This window comes from Rosa rugosa, chromosome 4, assembly GCF_958449725.1.
Source record: "Rosa rugosa chromosome 4, drRosRugo1.1, whole genome shotgun sequence".
Taxonomy (NCBI): domain Eukaryota; kingdom Viridiplantae; phylum Streptophyta; class Magnoliopsida; order Rosales; family Rosaceae; genus Rosa; species Rosa rugosa.
In genome coordinates this window covers 19,169,224-19,187,090 of record NC_084823.1, presented here as the reverse complement: position 1 = coordinate 19,187,090, position 17,867 = coordinate 19,169,224, and the positions used below count along the sequence as shown (strand labels likewise).

General features: G+C 38.9%; 1 protein-coding gene across 4 annotated transcripts; it reads right to left on the bottom strand.

The window, feature by feature from the left end:
* Window positions 1-6,800: 6,800 nt before the first annotated feature.
* LOC133745109 (uncharacterized) lies at window positions 6,801-9,722 on the bottom strand. 4 transcript variants are annotated; one of them, XM_062173103.1, is made up of 3 exons: window positions 9,089-9,722; window positions 8,202-8,836; window positions 6,801-6,905 (listed from the first exon to the last, which is right to left on the bottom strand). In XM_062173103.1, the coding sequence occupies exons 1-2, from the start codon at window positions 9,483-9,485 to the stop codon at window positions 8,214-8,216; spliced, it is 1,020 nt and encodes a 339-aa protein (XP_062029087.1). In that variant the 5' UTR covers window positions 9,486-9,722; the 3' UTR covers window positions 6,801-6,905; window positions 8,202-8,213. The 4 variants fall into 4 exon arrangements, with proteins under 4 accessions (XP_062029087.1, XP_062029085.1, XP_062029086.1 ...); XM_062173101.1 differs by lacking the exon at window positions 6,801-6,905 and adding an exon at window positions 7,819-8,068; XM_062173102.1 differs by lacking the exon at window positions 6,801-6,905 and adding an exon at window positions 7,819-8,057.
* Window positions 9,723-17,867: the final 8,145 nt, after the last annotated feature.

Below are 17,867 nucleotides of genomic sequence, written 5' to 3'. Positions count from 1 at the left end.
CTTTGGGCCGGCGGCTAGGCCGCGACTGTGGTGGTGTTTTTCAGCGGTTTCTGGCCACCTCAGGGATAGTTTATGTTCCTGATTGTGATCTACTCGTCGATACGAGCATTTTGATATGTAGATTGTAATTTTTGGAAATCGTATGAGCATGTTAGGGTTTTTACAGTTTCGAACCGTTCAATTATTAGATCCGTGAGGATTCGAGTGTTCGATCGACTTGTGGATTTGACGTATCGATCGTAGAAGTATTCCGGAGACTTTGGGTGGTCTCGGATGTGGTTTCGCCTCGATTGGCGTCACTTTTGTGGCTTTAGTTCAAAACAGGGTTTCAGACTTTAATCACTTGTGATTCATGCACTGAATCGATACCGTATGTGTTTAGGTACTTGACAGGCTTGTGTTGAGCGGATTGCGGTGATTTGTGCTTGTCTTGGTTAGCGTGTGAAGACGCAGCGGGATTCAGAGTTGAGTAAATCTCACGATATTCGTTACGAGCATAATTACCATATTGTCTTGGAGTTATTAAGTTAACTATGACTATAGTTGGTATTAGTGGCATTTCTGAGTGGATGACTATGTGTATATATATTTACGTGAAATATATATGTATTGGTGGCTTTGTCGTGATGTAAACATGTACATACATGTACATTTGCAAGCATAATTAGCTATAAGGAGCCACGATCATAGTACCGCCAGCAGTACTGACTCCCACCAAAGGAGTGAACTATGGAAACACAGCTAGGCGGGCTACCGCCTGAGCCCTGGATTGCCCCCAGATCACCGCTGACGCGCCGCCACGTGCCGCGTCAAGATAGCATCAGAAGCTCCAGATGCTGGGAATCGAAGCACATCAGTCCCACATTGAAAACAAGGAAAAGAGCAGATCTCTCCTCACCTATAAAAGGTTCTCTCCTCTCTCCTCATTAATTACGCATTTACTACTCATTTATTGTTATGCTGTCTGTATGCATTGACTGACTTAGGCATCGGAGAAGAGAAGACCGCCCAACGCGGTCTCCCTTTGACGCTCTGTCTTTCATTTGGTAGCTAGCGAAGATCACTAAGTCCTCAGAGTAGCGGTCCGCCCACCGGACCCGCGTTAAACGAAGGTTCGGCTACCGCCAAACTTTGAGCATTAACATTGGCGCCGTCGGTGGGAAAATCCTTGAACAAAAGGTCATCCCACCACAACTACCATGACTAACAGTAGCGGAGGAAACGCTGAAGAGCAGGCGGACCAGTCCGCCATTCCCCAACCCACCAATTCAGCGGCAAACATTAACCGCGCACTATTTAGCACCTCGGCCAACCCCGGCGGTGAGGTAAATCCAAGTAGCAGCTGCCCACCGGGCCAAGATCTCACCGCTCTGTATGAGCTGGCACTGGCGGACCTCCACAAGGCAAACAGATAGCGTGAACAGGAGCGCAAGGAAAAGGCCGAGGCCCAAAGGCAGGTGGCCACGTTGTTGTCACGGGTCGATGAACTAAAAAGGGTGCGGGAAGTAAACGCCAATCCAGCGCAGAGCAAACAATCACGGAGCACCAGGCACAGCTGGCCTAATACCGACATATTAGTACCGGCACCAGTCTTGCAGATGCAAGTCCCGCTGGACCCACCAGAGCTATTGGGAATGGGGCCACCCCCCGTGCCCCAGCTAATGATGGAACAGGAGGCGGAATCATTGCCGCACACCTACCGCTCAGGGGCTAGGGCTAGGACTGAGGGAAATCCACCTGCCCCCAGGCGATGACCAGTCCAGCGGAATATCCGGCCAGGCCCCGTTGGTGACGCAACCGCCCAAATACTGGAAATGATGCAACAGTTGGAGCAAAGGTTAATCCGGGCGGAGTCGGGAGCCCCATCGCCAATTTCAAATCCCCTTTTCGCGTCCAGGCCAGGACCATTCACCGCTACGATCTTGCAGGCTGTCAGGCCAACGCATGCAAAAACTCCAAAAATGTCACATTACAGCGGTAGGTCCGATCCCTTCGTCCATATGGACACCTTCAAGAAGGTCACCTACAACAAGGGATTCGATGACGCCACCCTGTGCCACTTATTCAGCGAAACGTTGGACAGTGAGGCAATGAACTGGTTCTTCGAATGTCTGCCGGGATCCATCGACTCATTCCACGCATTATCACACGCCTCCTTTCCCGGTTCATCCTACTATCTGCTGGACACCACAACACAAGTCAGTTGTTCAACGTCAAGCAGGGCACGGAAGAAACACTGAAGGCATTTGTCACAAGGTGGCGGGCGGCAGCATCTCAGTGCCGCGATCTTGATAAAACAATGGCTTCAGCGGCTTTCAAGCAGGGACTCCTCAAAGGGCCACTCCTCTATCACCTCAATTACAATCATCCAAATGCCGTGTACGACCACGTCATGAGTGAGGCAGATAGACAAGAGCTCTAACTGAGTCGTAATCATACCCCGGCCAAGGGCATGGTTCCAATAACCACCCTCGGTACAAAGACCAAAACATTTAAAAAGTCACTCAAGACTCAAAATGTTTCATTACCTCAATACTTTCCAAAACAATATAATTGACTGCAACAAATATTGTTTTTCAAAGCTCAACTCTCTTCTCAAAAACAATAAAGAAATCAATTTCAAAATATTGTTTTCACCCCTTAAACCACCAGCACAATTATTTAACAAGTAAAACTCTCGAATACGAAACGTCAAAATAAAATTGTTTCCATTCCAAAGCAACCAAATTTTATTCATTTTCTTTGAAAATTAAATCACAACAATAGCAACATCGAACACACAAAACATGTTGATTAACTGCACCAATATATATATATATATATATATATATATATATATATATATATATATATCACATAAATATGTGTATATATATATATATATATATATATATATATATATATACGTAGTCACCCGCTCAGGAATACTACTAATACCAACTATAGTTCACACATACAAAACCTGTGAAAAATCATTTTTATAATAAAACTTCATTTTACTTACCTATGAACCGTTGACAATCAAGTTCATATAATTTAAAACAAATATTTATTTTTGAAAACGATTTCATAATTTAACGATTAAACCGAACAATAATGTAACTTGGTTCGTAAATGAACCACGTGAGATTTACTCACCTCTAGGTTCTGCTGCGTCTTCTCTTATAGCTGAGATAAGTATAGAATACTCTCCGTCAATCACCTAAGTAAAATAGGTCTCAACTTAGTACACGAATCAAAAAGCGATTAAAGTTCGAATCCCCGTTTGAACTAAAACCCTGAAAGTAATGCCAATTGAGGCGAACTTCATAGAGATCACCCAAAGTCTCCGAAATACTTCTACGATAGATATGACAAAATTACAAGTCGATCGAACAGTCAAATCCTCAAGGATCGAAAATCGAGCAAATCGAAAACTCTAAAAACCCTAACATGCTCATACGATCTTCAAAAATTACATATCATATATCGAAATGCTTGTATCAACGAGTAAACAATAAATGAAACATGAAATTGCCCAGACACAGACGGATGTACGGCTACGCACTGTCGACAGTAGCTAAGCATAGGTTTCACACACCGCCGGCAACCTCCAAATTGGGTGGCTAGACCTATGCCAAAATGTTACTCTTAATATGTACAACAACATACATAACTAGCAAAAAATTTGAACTAAAGCCATGTGGCCGGAATTTACCTCGAAATGTCTGAAATCCGGTGAAACCCTAGAATTTCAATTCCAAAATTTGACCTCCATGCTTTGAATCAATGCAAGCAGCTTAGGGGGAAGCCTTCTACGTCTTCTGGACTCCAAAAGCCCTCAAGAAACGTCTCCTGAGATGGTCAGAATAGGAAGTTCCAAGGATGACCCCGATTGCAGCGCCGCCACCTCTTTCCGCCCTTGCTACGCCGTCCATGGCTCAAACCGAGCCACCACACCGCCGCAGACTTGAAGAGAAATGATAGACGAGTTGATAGTGACCGATGGCGTGTCAAATGGTGGTCAGACGAAGGAGAAAATACCGGACAAAGTCGGCTGCTCGGAAATGGCTCGGGAGAGAGGAAAAAGTTTCCAAAAATAGAAACTTAGGTTTTTTTTCTGAATTTTCTAAATTTTTTCCTATTTAACCAAAATAGAACCTTTTCTGATGCCATAACTTCTTCATACAAACTCTGATTTTCACGTTCCATATATGCACGAACTTGTATCGACGCGTTCTATAACATATATATAAGACACACTCCAATTATTCTTGTTGTTTTTGACCTTCTCTTCCACCCCACACAGTGCACTAGCTAGTATTGGTCTCATCTCTTCTTCTTCGTCTTTGTCAAATTCTGGTGCTTTGAAAAAACGCTAACGAGAGATAAAGATTGCAACTTTAATCTAGGGTTTTCTTTGACCATTACAAATTCTCTGGCTTTACACACACACACACGCCATATCCACACCTATATAGCTTTTATTCATTCGCCACATGATGTGCAAACTTATTCAGGGGCATTCTCTTAGTGAGGGATCCAATTTTTGGTCATTTAATGGATTGTTTATGGAACCCTTTTTTTTAATCACATATCGGCATATTGATCGTTAAGTTTTTAGGTGTTCATGAGTAGATCACGTAATTATTTATATTTGGTTGAAAATTTACAAAAATGATCTACTGATGGAGACCTAAAAATCTAACGGTTGATATGTCATTGAAAAGTGGGTCATACAAGTAATCCCTTAAAATGACAAAAAAAAAAAAAAAAGATCCCTTAGTTGAAGAGCCATATATATAAGAACCTGGAAATTCGTTGATTCGGATCTTTCGTGTAAATTGCAGTTTTGGATGCCTTAACGATTATCAGTTTAACTGAAAATTTGTTTAGAGATAATCTACTCATATATACCTAAAAACTGAATTGTTAAGATGTGAATATGTGATCGGAAAGTGGTAAATATGGAAATCCGTTCCTTAAGTTAAGTTAAGGACCTCCGTAGCAGAGCAAGATTATACACACACACACACACACAGGGTCCTTCTAATGAGGGATCCCTTTTTTTGGTCTTTTATAGGGATAAGGCATTAGACCAAATTTTCGATCATATTTTAACATCTTAACTGTTCAGATTTTAGGTCCAAATGTGTAGATCACTTCTGCAAATTTTCAACCAAATTGATTATCGTTAAGGCATTCAAAACGGCGACTTAAGATTATAAATATGAACGGTTCAAGTTTGACAGATTTGGTTCGTTCATTAATTTATTCTAGCCGGTGTCGACTTTGGTCACGCTGACATTGTGGTGTTGCTGCTGGATGGGCGATGCATACAGGGCGTGTTCTGTGAGTTTCAAGATAGTCTTGGCTTGGAGGTTGAACAGGATGGTGTTGCCGGACTCGGTCTTGCAGCTTATCTATGAAGGATGCAGTAGTGGCTTAAGCAACATGGTTGGGTTTGGATCTATTTCCAGGCAACAACTCAATGGCATCGATTTTTGTGCGACATGAGGCACTGGTTTGTGGAGATGAAGGCGGTCGCGGCATGCATTGACGACTATACAGCGTGGCAACTCTTGGCTGAGGTGGACCAATCCATCTGTTTGGGCTTTGGGCTGGAATGTTCTTTTAGGCCATTGGACTGTTGCCCTTCTAATTAGCTTAGTTTTTCTTTGCTTTCCTATTCCCTGCTTTTGTAGGGAACTATGCACTTTTGTGTGTGTGTGTGTGTGTCTTTTTTTTTTGCCTATTTGCTATGTATGTTTCATAGTTCATAAGCTCTCTCTTAATAAGTGAGCATTGGATGTAATAGTGAGTGGTGCTAGCATGCCACTTTTCATAGTTGCCTGTTGTGTTGGTAGTGGAAGGTATGTATTCGTGCCATTCTGACTTGAGTTGAATGAAAATCACTATGTTTTGAATCAAAAGAAGAAAAAAAGATGGACTAGAATTTTCCTAATATTTGATACCTTGAGGTACACGCTTCTCTAGTTATTTCTATTTCTCGGTTGCTAAAGTACCTTTTGTTTTGGCTGATCGCTTGTCTATTTTTGCTAGCTATATTAGCTTTGGTTTGTTAGCTGGTGTTTTTTTTGGAAATGTTAGCTGGTGTTTGATCACTTTGATTTGGCTGTTTACCATGATCACAAGGCAGTAACTAAAAACCACATCTCTAATTAAGTTCACATTAACCATATGCCATGGGATTTGTCGAAAATTCTTCAAGTAAATGCTGCATCATCTTCAACAGCTTAGTCCAGAAAGACTTGCACGCATTGAGATTCATACAGCCCATATGTTATTTTTCCGTTCAATTCATAATATTGATCAGGAGAGGTGCAACATGATGCTTTCTTATCATATCCATGTCTCACAGTATAATGACTGAATGAGTTCAAACTAATCAAAATAAATTTGGGTCAAATTTTCTTCAGGATTTACCATTAAAAAAAAAAAAAAAACCACCACAAGTTCAAACCGTCTCCGAGGAAAGAAAAGTAAAAACAACTTTACAAATATAACCCTTGGGCAAAAACAACTTCCATTAATATGAGCATTGTACATACAAGCACAATACAGTACAGATTTTTAGTTCAAGCAGTGATAGCTGCTGCTGCTAATCAGCTTCTACTGGCTGTTATCCTCCCTGATCTTTCAGTACTTGTAGCCCATCTGCATTGTTCCCAATAGACTTCTTACAACTACAATATATGCCATTCTTTTAACTTTTAACTACCTTACTTTCCACACTATCAGAGCTCCAAAAGATTACTCGGCCGCACCAAGCCTTCCCGAGTATCAAAAAAGCTTAGAAATGACTTCATGATCTGTTATAAGCACGACCATACTGCAAAAAACTACTTGACAGTACATTTACAATCTAATTCAACTAGCTATGGCTGCTGTTAAACTTACATTACCTGATATCTTAGCTTGTAGTACTTGGAGTTGCCATCTGCGGTGTTCCCAATCTCCTCTTAAACTACCAATTCTTTTACTAGAATATACTCGGTTACAACTCAACCGGTTCTTATGTTCCAAAGGCAGAATACACTTGGTTACATCAGGAAAAGAGACTACCACTTCGGATTTAGGATTCTTTAGGAACTGTTCTAATGTGCTCGAGTCTTTGCTGCTCTAGTTTCCTGCCTGCACTTTAAGGCCTATTCTTCTAACGGAACCTTTCATATTAGAATCTTATACCTTGAAGTACACGCTTCTCTAGTTATTTCTATTTCTTGGTTGCTAAAGTTTGTTTTACCTTTTGTTTTGGCTGGACGCTTGTCTATTTTTGTAGCTATTAGCTTTGGTTTGTTAGCTGGTGTTTGATCACTTTGATTTGGCTTTGTACGAGGATTATGTTAGAAGTTGTTTGGGCTTCATTTACTAATATCATTTATATATACTCCAAACTCATTCATCATCTCCGAAGCGCAGACATAATAGCAAAGGACGTTTCAGACAGCATGTTCCACAGGGCAGTAACAACTAACCACATCTCTAGTTAAGTTCACATTAACCACATGCCATGGGATTTGTCGAAAGTTCTTCAAGTAAATGCTGCATCATCTTCAGCAGCGTAGTCCAGAAAGACTTGTACACATTGAGATTCATACAGCCCATATGTTCTTTTTTCGTTTAGTTCATACATAACATCGATCAGGAGAGGTGCAACATGATTCTTGTTCATCATATCCATAAACTGGGGTCAAATTTTCTTCAGGATTTACCATAAAGAAAACACCACGAGTTCAAACCATCTCCGAGGAAAGAAAAGTAAAAAAGTACATTTTTCTTCAGGGATATAGATAAACAACTTTACAAATATAACCCTTGGGCAAAAACAACATCCATTAATATGAACATAGTACATACAAGCACAATATAGTACATATTTTTAGTTCAAGCAGTGATAGCTGCTAATCAGCTTCTACTGGCTGTTATCCTCCCTGATCTTGTAGTACTTGTAGCCCATCTGCATTGTTCCCAATAGACTTCTTGCAACTACAATATATGCCATTCTTTCAACTATCTTACTTTCCACACTATCAAAGCTCCAAAAGATTACTCGGCTGCACCAAGCCTTCCCGAGTATCAAAAAAGCTTTAGAAATGACTTCGTGATCTGTTATAAGCACAACCATACTGCAAAAACTACTTGACAGTACATTTACAATCTAATTCAACTAGCTATGGCTGCTGTTAAACTTGCATTACCTGATATCTTCCTCAGCTTGTAGTATTTGGAGTTGCCATCTGCGGTGTTCCCAATCTCCTCTTAAACCTACCGATTCTCTTCCTAGAATATACTCGGTTACAACTCAACCGGTTCTTATCTTCCACAGGCAGAATACACTTGGTCACATCAGGAAAAGGGACTACCACTTCGGATTTAGTATTCTTTAGGAATTGGTCACAAGACCAGGAAAAAGGATTCAGATTAGCATCAGAAACAAAACCAGCAGAATCCAATTCTATCTGGCTCTTTTCTGCCTCTGGTGACATGCATCTTGGCAAATCCAAAAAACCAAGCAGTGTGTCCACAGTGATGTTTATGTTATCATCAATTACCATCACAACCAGTTCTTCCCACACATCTCTAATCGGGCACGTCCACTCCTTGATCTGCTCCTCAAACCCCTCCTTGTCCCGCACGTCATACCAAATCTGCTTCAGGGAAACACCAGCAATGTACCATTCTTGCTTGTATTTCTGAATCAGCTCAAGAAACACCCAAATCCCACGCTGCCGCCAATTGTCTGTAACCTCATCCCAGTCCTGAGTAATTCGCAGAGTGTCGATTCCAGTCTTGAGCTCGTCCCCCAGATCCGGAAAGAAGATCATCCTCTCCTCTGAAATGATAATACATATCAATCTCAACTGATATACCAAATAAAACATCGATTTTAAAGAAACTTATACAGATTATATTTCAGGGGTCACAATACATTATTACACTACAACTTTCTAAGTCTACTTTGTCTCAACTCTCAAGAGACAAAATCAAAATCCATTCTATAGATTGAGGAACATGCACTGAAAAGAAACTATCAGTACTAGTTTGATAAATTTGCATGGCATTATTGAAATGTCAAACTCAAAACCTGAATCATCATCATGATCAAAGATGACACCTTCCCACCAAGCATCATTATGGAACACATCAACACAGAGACCATACTGAAGCCTAGATTTTGATAACTCGATCTTCGGCGGCAACGGCCTTATATTCCCCCGATAGCAAGTCCGGTCCACATTGCCGGAATCAATGCCATCCAAAATGGGTGAAACGGAAACAACATCAACAAGACTATCACCATCATCGTTCAGAAAATGATGGTACTGAACGTGACGACGTCGTTTGCAGTCGACGGAAATTACAGTCCCCGGGTGCCAGGAGCCCTGAAACCCTTCTTCTTCACTTCTCATTTCGACCTTGGCATTTCTGAGTAGCTTTCTGTGAGTAGGCTGCTTTCTCTTCCTGGATTCAGATGCAGCCATTGAAGGTGAGAGCCAAGGTTTAAGTCGATCGGGAAGTGGTAGGAATTGGAATTTAATCCAGAATGAGTAACTGGGACAGGGTCATTAGGGATTTTGATTTTGAAGGACTAGCGAGGGGAAAATTTAGTGACCCGAAAAAATATTTTGGGTGGAAGAACAGATCGATGCAATCAAGGTGAAGAAGAACGGTGAAAGAGATAGTGAGGTGGTGTTGGACTGTTGGTGAAAGACTGCGAGAGGTACCCCTCTCTCTTTATTTTTATTTTTATTTTTTAATTTGATTGCTTCTTCTCCTTTTTTTTTTGGTCATAGATTGCTTCTTCTCCTTTGTGGCAAACAATCAACTAAATACTTTTTTTGTTAAACATTTATATTATCAATTAAGTGAACATAAATTTTTATCCCTCACATAAACACTCTTATCACCAAAAAAAAAAAAAAAATCAGAGAGAGGGATACAATTCCATTGTTAAAAGTTGGCCGCACATTGTATATCCGATAAAGTCAAATTTGCCTTGAAAACGGTTCAGTAGCGTTTCGGTTCTCCAGCATTAGCTTTTTAGTTCATCAGCAGTAGCTTTTGAGTTTTCTAATAGTAACTTTTGGTTCGTGAACAATGACTTTTTGAAAGGTACCTATAGTTTTTCAAAAGATTATTGTGAATGCCAATAATTCTTTGAGAGGATGGCTATAATCCCCCTGAAAATTCGTTATTAATTTCTGATGATCTCCTAAAAATTATTAAGCCGGTTGCTAGTTACGTGGTTCGGGGGTGAAGTGAAAGTGTTTCGGACGAATAATGACGCGAAACGTTTTATTTTCAATGGGTTAAGGGTTGACTTTTTATTCGTTGAGTTTCTCCAACGAATAAAAAGTCAAAATTTATTTTTGGAAAGTTTCCAAATCCGAAAACCCCAAAAATCTCTCCAGAAAACCCTAGCCGACTTGGACCGCCGCAGACCCGACCAGGACCCATCTTCGGCATCCGGCGTCCTCCAGCAACGCCACCACCGCCGTTTTCTTCCCCTCTCTCTCTCTCCCCTCTACATGTCCCTACCACTCACCCTTCTCATAAACCACCGTGCACGGCACAGCAAGGGCCGAAACACGGTGGCGGGCCGCCGATGTTGCTCCGGCTGTTTCATGGCTCAACCCTGACTGGGTTTTGAAGTTCTCCTTATGCTCTTTCCATCCATGCAAGCCTTGAAGACCGATTTGAGGTGTGGTGACCGGAATTTGGATTTGAAATTTCACGGCGATTTACGTCGATCTAGCTTTCGGGCATGATCTCGGCCGAATCGATCTTAGCTCCAAGTATGAAAGTTGCTCCTCTCATTGTACTCTACATTCTGGACGGTTGGATCAACCTAATTTTGAGGTTGACCCGGCCACTTTTTAAACTTTTATTTTCACAGTTGTCTTCTACTCGTCGATACGAGTATGTTGATATATAATGGAGTCTTGTTGTGATCATTTGAAGCATGTTAGGTTTGGCGTCGTTTCGGTTTACTCAGTTTGCGAGGATCCAATCGTTAGATCGTCGTATAATTTTGAGAAATTGATCCTAGAAGTGTTCTGGAGACCTTGGGAGGTTTCGGAGGAAGTTTTTCTTGATTAACGGTTTTGGTTCAAGTGCTCGATTCAAACCGTAACCACTTTCGTTTTTAGTTGTGTACTAAGTTGAGACCTTATTTTCTTAGGTTCTTGACGGAGTGTGTTCTGTATGTTATCTCGTCTGTGAGAGAAGACGCAGTGGGATTTAGAGGTGAGTAAGTCTCACGAGGTTCATTTATGAAAGAAGTTCACTTTATCGTTTTGGAATTATTTGCTAAATTGTGAAATCATTTTCAGAAATAAATATTTGTTTTAAATTATATGAACTTGATCGCGTACGGTTCATAGGTTATTTAAATGAGGTTTTGTTATAAAAATAATTTTCTTGAGTTTTGCTATGTGTGAACTATGCTTGGTATTGGTGGCATTCTTGAGTGAATGACTACGTATATATATACATATTTACGTGAAATATATATATATATATATATATATATATATATATATATATATATATATCTTGGTGGAAATTATTGTGTGGTGGAAACAATAGTAGTGAAATTGTTCTTATTTTTGCTTTGAGGCTTGACTTTTTTAAGGAAAAGCATATATTGTGAAAAAGGTGATTTGTATTGCTTTAATAAAGTGTTTTGAGTTGTGAAACATTTTGGATCTGGTGTGACCGTGAAGAGTAAATTAATGACCTGTGTGGTGAATAAAATGAGTTTCAAAGTATTTTTCATTTATTGTCCAAGAGGGACTTTATTGTCCCAGAGGGATGATGTAGGCAACATGTGTGGTGATTGACCTATGTGGTGGTTGACCTGTGTGGTGACCTATGTGGTGATTGACTTGTGTGGTGATTGTTGTTGTAAAGAGTGTCAGTTGTGTTAGCTATTTGATTTCATCAAAATCTCCTAAAGAAAATTATATGCAGGGTTTACCGTCTTTCTGAATTGTTGATTTTAATATAATCTTCTGAACTAAATTATACGCAAAGGGATTACTATGATATTGAATGGTGTGATTGAAATAATTTCCTGAACTAAATTATATGCAGGGATTACTTTATGTTTATATTGCTTGATTGTGTTTGAAAATTCCTGAACTACATTATATGCAGGAATTACTTATTAGTTTTGGCTATGGAATCGAAGTAGAATGGTTGTTTGAGATTTTTAGATAAGTTGACATGTCTCAGCTGAGGCGTTAATTTCATCTTCTAAAATAACAGGAAGGGGATTTGAGTGATTGTGTTGTGAGATTTCTAATTGATTTCACAATGTCACTAAGAGGATAGATATTTGCTTCATTCCAAGAGGAAATGGTTATGATTTAAGTGTTAATACTATAATGAGTTGGGGTTGAGTGGTTTGGGATCTTAAGTTGAGATATCATATGTTGGTGATTTTAATCACGAAGTGGGTTATTGAGCATGATGATGATGTGAAATTGTTGATGAGTGTTTTATTTCTTAATTGATGTTAAGTTGAGATATCTAAAGCATGTGCTTTCTGTTATGATTGTTGAGTTTACTCATACAAGCTTAAAAAGCTTATCGGGTTCATTGTTGCAATTCGATGCACTATTTAATGGTGTAGGGGTTTATCCTGCAGGTTAGGATGAACGTGGTTGAAGTAGAGAGCTTCCTTGCTGTTGCAGTGGTAGGTTTAGTAACCTAATTTTGTTATGCATTTGTTCGTCTTCTGATGTGTAATGAGCGTAGTGCATGAGTTTACTTATTGAATTGTTATTTCAGTCTAAAGAATGAGTCTGTATTCACATTATGGGTTCGGGACATCTTTGTTGCTTGTGTTAAAAAAAATAAAATTTACAGTTGTTTAGTGTTGATGTCCGAACCATCACCCCCGATGGATTTTGTTATTCTTTATTTTGATTGTTAATTGTGTCTGAAAATCGGGGCGTGACAATGACAATAACATTTCAGTTCGTCAAGAACAACTTTTTGGTTTGGAGCAGTAGCTTTTGGAAAGACAGTATGTAGTGATTTATCAACAAATGATAGTATTTTTTTTTTTTAATCTGGAGAATCACAATAACTTTTTAGTTCGTCGACAGTAGCTGTTTTGTTTGTCAACCTTCGTTTTTTAATTAATAACAATAACTGTTTGGATGCATTGAGATATTTTCGTATATAAACAAAATCAAAAATACAGTGGCATTTTTGTAAATTTTGATAATTTTTTGTGGCCTTGTGAATAAAGCAAATATTGGGTGGTTTAGAAAATAATAAAGTTACTAAAAGTGGCAGTATATGTCATTGTCCCAAGTTATCAATGAAGCAAACTTAATAATGACCCAGAGTAGTTTCTTGCAAAGTTCTAATCTCAAAGCAGACACAACGATGTCTTTTTTTTTTGGTGCAACATATGGATCGATAAGCGACATACTGAAATCTAAATGGACTGAGAGAAAAGAGCTCTTTGTGTAGTTGAGTTGAATTCTCGACAAGGACCAAAGAATATATGTCAGCTCAATATGCGCAAATAAACAAGTAAAGCCATTCCAACGAGGTTAATAAAATTATCATGTTGCATATACACACAGGGTCACAGGCGATGTGAAGCATTGTAACAATATAATCTTAAGAAAAGAGAAATGTAGTATAGATTTGAAAGGCATGAGACGAGTTATGAGTTAATCGTATTTTTTTACATTATCTTTCATTTTTCTTTTATTGTAACTTCTTTATTATTTAGCTAATAATAACCTAAAAAGGTGTGACGCTATTCAGTTAAGCTCACTCATATTGAAAGCTGTTGCAGGTATGAGAGCACGAGCTTCGAAATAATTACTCGAGATATATTTAGTTAGAATGTGAGAAATGATGAAGATTTCATTTGTAAAGATTTGTTATTTCAAATATATGATTTTCGACCATATTAAAAATATATACTTTATGTTATATTTTAAATTCACACCTTGCATTCAAATTTAGGTGCTTAAAATTCGATGACCATAGTTCTAAAGAGAAAGAGAATTTATTTTTATATGTCCTCTTAATTCAAATATTGGGAATTCTCATCGGTTTCATGAGGACACGTTAACAAAAAAATTTAGTATTACTTTTGTATTTGGAAGTAGTTTTAGCATTTTTTTTTTCTTTTACTTTTTTTTGTCTGTAGAGTTTTAGTAAGTTAAATGATTTTGGAATACTATGATGGTATTTGACGTATGATGGAAGAATCACTTCATTGAGTCAAAGACACTATATATCACTTCGCTACTAAGTGTTTTACCATATTTGAATCTTAAGAAATTTTAAATAGAATTATGGTTCCTTGTTGTCATGATATTGAAAAAACTATTTCCTAAAGTGTCTCATCATTTACTATACATGGAAGGACAACTAGAGTTCTTCTATAAATAAATTAATAAATTGTAGGTCGTTGTAAAACTTGAAATTTGGAACTTATGTAGGGCTTGATATTGTAACAAAGACTAAGACTTAGTTTGGGATTGTTGTGCTGTGAGCGAAAGCACTTTTAAATTTGCTGTGAGAGGAAGCACTTCTGATTTTGCTGTGACAGGAAGTAGCTGAGTGTTTGGTAAACTGTTTTTGAAAGTGTTGTGAGAACGAAAAGCAATTTCGGAGTGTTTGGTAAATTGTGAATAAAAAGTGCTGTGACGGTTTATAATTACTAAAAAAGACATAAATGTTGAAAAAAAAAATTAAAAAATTATGTTCATCTAATTCTTTTTATATTTTCTATTGATTTTTCCTTTTTTTTTTCTTTTTGGAGTGCATTTTTCTATTGATTTTTCCTTTTGGTTTTTTGGAGTGGATATCTCATTAAGGACCAGCCCAAAGAAACAACGAATGAATTACCAAAAGAAAAAAACCAACAACAAATAAGCTTAAAAACAAGACACAAATAGTAAAAAAAAGAATGAGAAGACCATTATCTACTCTCTTCCTCAAACTCTCCTTCACCCGTCATCACTTCACCCCTCCTCCTCTTCCTCTTCCTACTTCCACCAATCCCTTCCCGCTTCATCGCCGCCGGTCATCGGGTTCTCTTCCTCGCAATCCCGGCCGTTGCCTCGCCGCCAAATCGGGACCGCCCCAGCCTCCTCCGGAATCTGACCAGACTCAGCTCTCAGGTATTCCTGATGCTAATATTTCTTTCATCAATAGCTCCGTAAGAAAGACTCCAGAATTTTCAATTCCCATGGAAATGAGACGCTACATAAATTGGGGTTTGTAGCTGAAGGTTTCTATAATTCAATTATACATCTGAGTTTCTTTTCTGGGAATTTTGAGATGCTTTTTCTGGGTTTCAATTCGATGTTGATGAGCTCTTGAGATATGGAGATGGGATTGATTTTGAGCGTTTGAGATTATGGGTCAGATGTTTTACCTCTTCAAAATTGTGGGATGTTGCTCTCTTGAAGAAGAATGATTCATCTGGCTTTTAATTTTGCACCTGGATCTGGAGGATGAGGGGCATACCTTTGACGATATGGGTTGGCTTCTTGCCAGTCAGAGAAGAAGAAGCAGTGAGAGAGCGAAGGATAAAAAAGAAAACCAGGAGGACAATTTCGCCAATATTGGAAATTTCATTAACTCTTCCGCGTCTTCAACTTGATTCCCGCAGAAGCAGATTTCCAAAGCTACAAAATTGAGCTTCTTGATTTCCGCGGTTGAAGGAAGCGCTTCCATCCGGAAGCTGATTGTAGAGGTTTTACCAAACAGCCCAACTAAATTGTAAAAGCACTTTTGGTCCCAAAAGCAGCTCCAAAATCAATCCCAAACTGGGCCTAAGGAAGGTTTGGGTTGTCGCGCCCCTGATTTTTAACACAAATAAAAATCGATATATAATCCCATAATTATACATGCGTGATCGTTCAGCCATCAATACAAAATACCTTGAAACTTTTTCCCTTTAAATTAAATACATATTGATGCCCTGAACCCACTATGTCAATATTGACCCGCTCCGTAGAGTCATATATTACATAAGCTTACAAATTAAATTGTCAACAACAAAATAAAACGTAAATGCTCTTCAGAGTTAACTACACAACGGAAGTCTTTATCAACGGTAAAGTCACAAAAATGGCTTCCTACCGTAAAGCTGCAAAGGCGCTACCTCAGCTTCAACCACGATTATCCTAACCTGCATGATTAACCCCTACACCGTTTGAATGGTGCACCGGGTTGCCACACAACAAACCCGGTAAGCTTTTGCAAGCCCGTATGAGTAACTCAAAACCACCACAAATCAGCTCACACCAAAACGAAGGAAAACAACTCACCCCTTGATTTTTATCAAACGTAACATAGAAAGCAACTCACACCTTGATTTCTATCAATCGTACCATAGAAAGCAACTCACACCTTGATTTCTATCAATCGTACCATAGAAAGCAACACACACCTTGATTTCTATCAATCGTTAATAAGGAAAACAACTTACACCTTGTCCCCTTAAAAACCGTTAATAAGGAAGCAACTCACACCTTGTTCCCTAAAAAAACGTAATCTCATGAGTTAGATATAACCTTGCACCGTTACCCCATGAATCACAAATGGTAGACATACTAGAGCTCTAACTGAATTCGTAACTACTCGTCCTGCCAAAGACGTGATTACCTGATATTCTGCCCAAGGTCATAGACCTTCATTCCTCGGACTTCTCAGTACCTCGGAATAAAACATTAAAGGAATCGCACTTGACCCAAAATGTTACACAAATCTCAACGCTTTTCAAAACAAATCGAAATCAACATTTCCACAATCATTTGTTTTCCGAAAAGCCATAACACAAAACAATGAAAAGCATCATTCATGCATATTGTTTTCATAAATCAACAAAATCCAACAAATACATATATATTTCACGTAAATATATATATACATAGTCATCCGCTCAGGAATGCCTACTAATACCAACTATAGTTTGCAGTTAAATCAATAACTCTGAAAACAATAAAGGTAATTCCGTTCGTAAATGAACCTTGTGAGATTACTCACCTCGAAACTCCCGCTGACTCTTCACACCACTAGACTACTTACAAAACGCACTGTGTCAAGCACCTAAGGAAAACACAGCCTAGATTCAGTCAATGGAACACAAGAAATAACGTTCGAAACCCTAAATCGAACTAAAATCTCAAAGTGATGCCAATTGAGGCGAAACCACATCCGAGACCATCCAATGTCTCCGGAATACTTCTACGATCGATATGTCAAAATCACAAGTCGATCGGACGCTCAAATCCTCCCGAATCAAATCATCAAATGGTCCGAAACAGTAAAAATCACAATATATTCATACGATCTCCAAAAATTGCATATTATATATCGAAACGCTCGCATCGACGAGTAGAAGATATATAATACCAGAAACTATCCCTTACATGGCCGGAAGGTTGCCAAAACTCCACCACAGTCTGTGGGCCCCGGAAAATTTATCGAGCTTAAATTGAGATCGTTCAACAAGTTATTTATTTATGATCTCGATAAATGTCAAGATGCTCGAGAAAATTTTCAGAAATTTTCATAAAGTGAAATCCTCAATTTAGGAGTTGGATAATAAAGTACACGACCCGACAAGTTCGTGGAAATTTTCGGGAGATTTTTCGGATACTCGAGCTATTTACCGTGATTTTCTGAAGTTTAGAGATTTTAGAAAATAAAAAGAAAACCAACGGTGCAATCAAGGCCGTCCATTAGGCACCGCTTGATCACTGCCGTCCAAAAACAAATAAAGGAGTTTATAAATGGGCCTGGGATCAGAGGAGTGATCCAGAAATCTCGAGAGAGAAGCTCGAAGCTTCTGACCCGAAGGGAGAGCGCCGACC

Coding starts and splice junctions, on each gene's coding strand:
- LOC133745109 (XM_062173103.1), bottom strand. CDS start 9,485: ATGGCTGCATCTGAATCCAGGAAGAGAAAGCAGCCTACTCACAGAAAG. Junction 8,837..9,088: donor TGATCATGATGATGATTCAG/GTTTTGAGTTTG, acceptor TTATCATTTCAG/AGGAGAGGATGATCTTCTTT.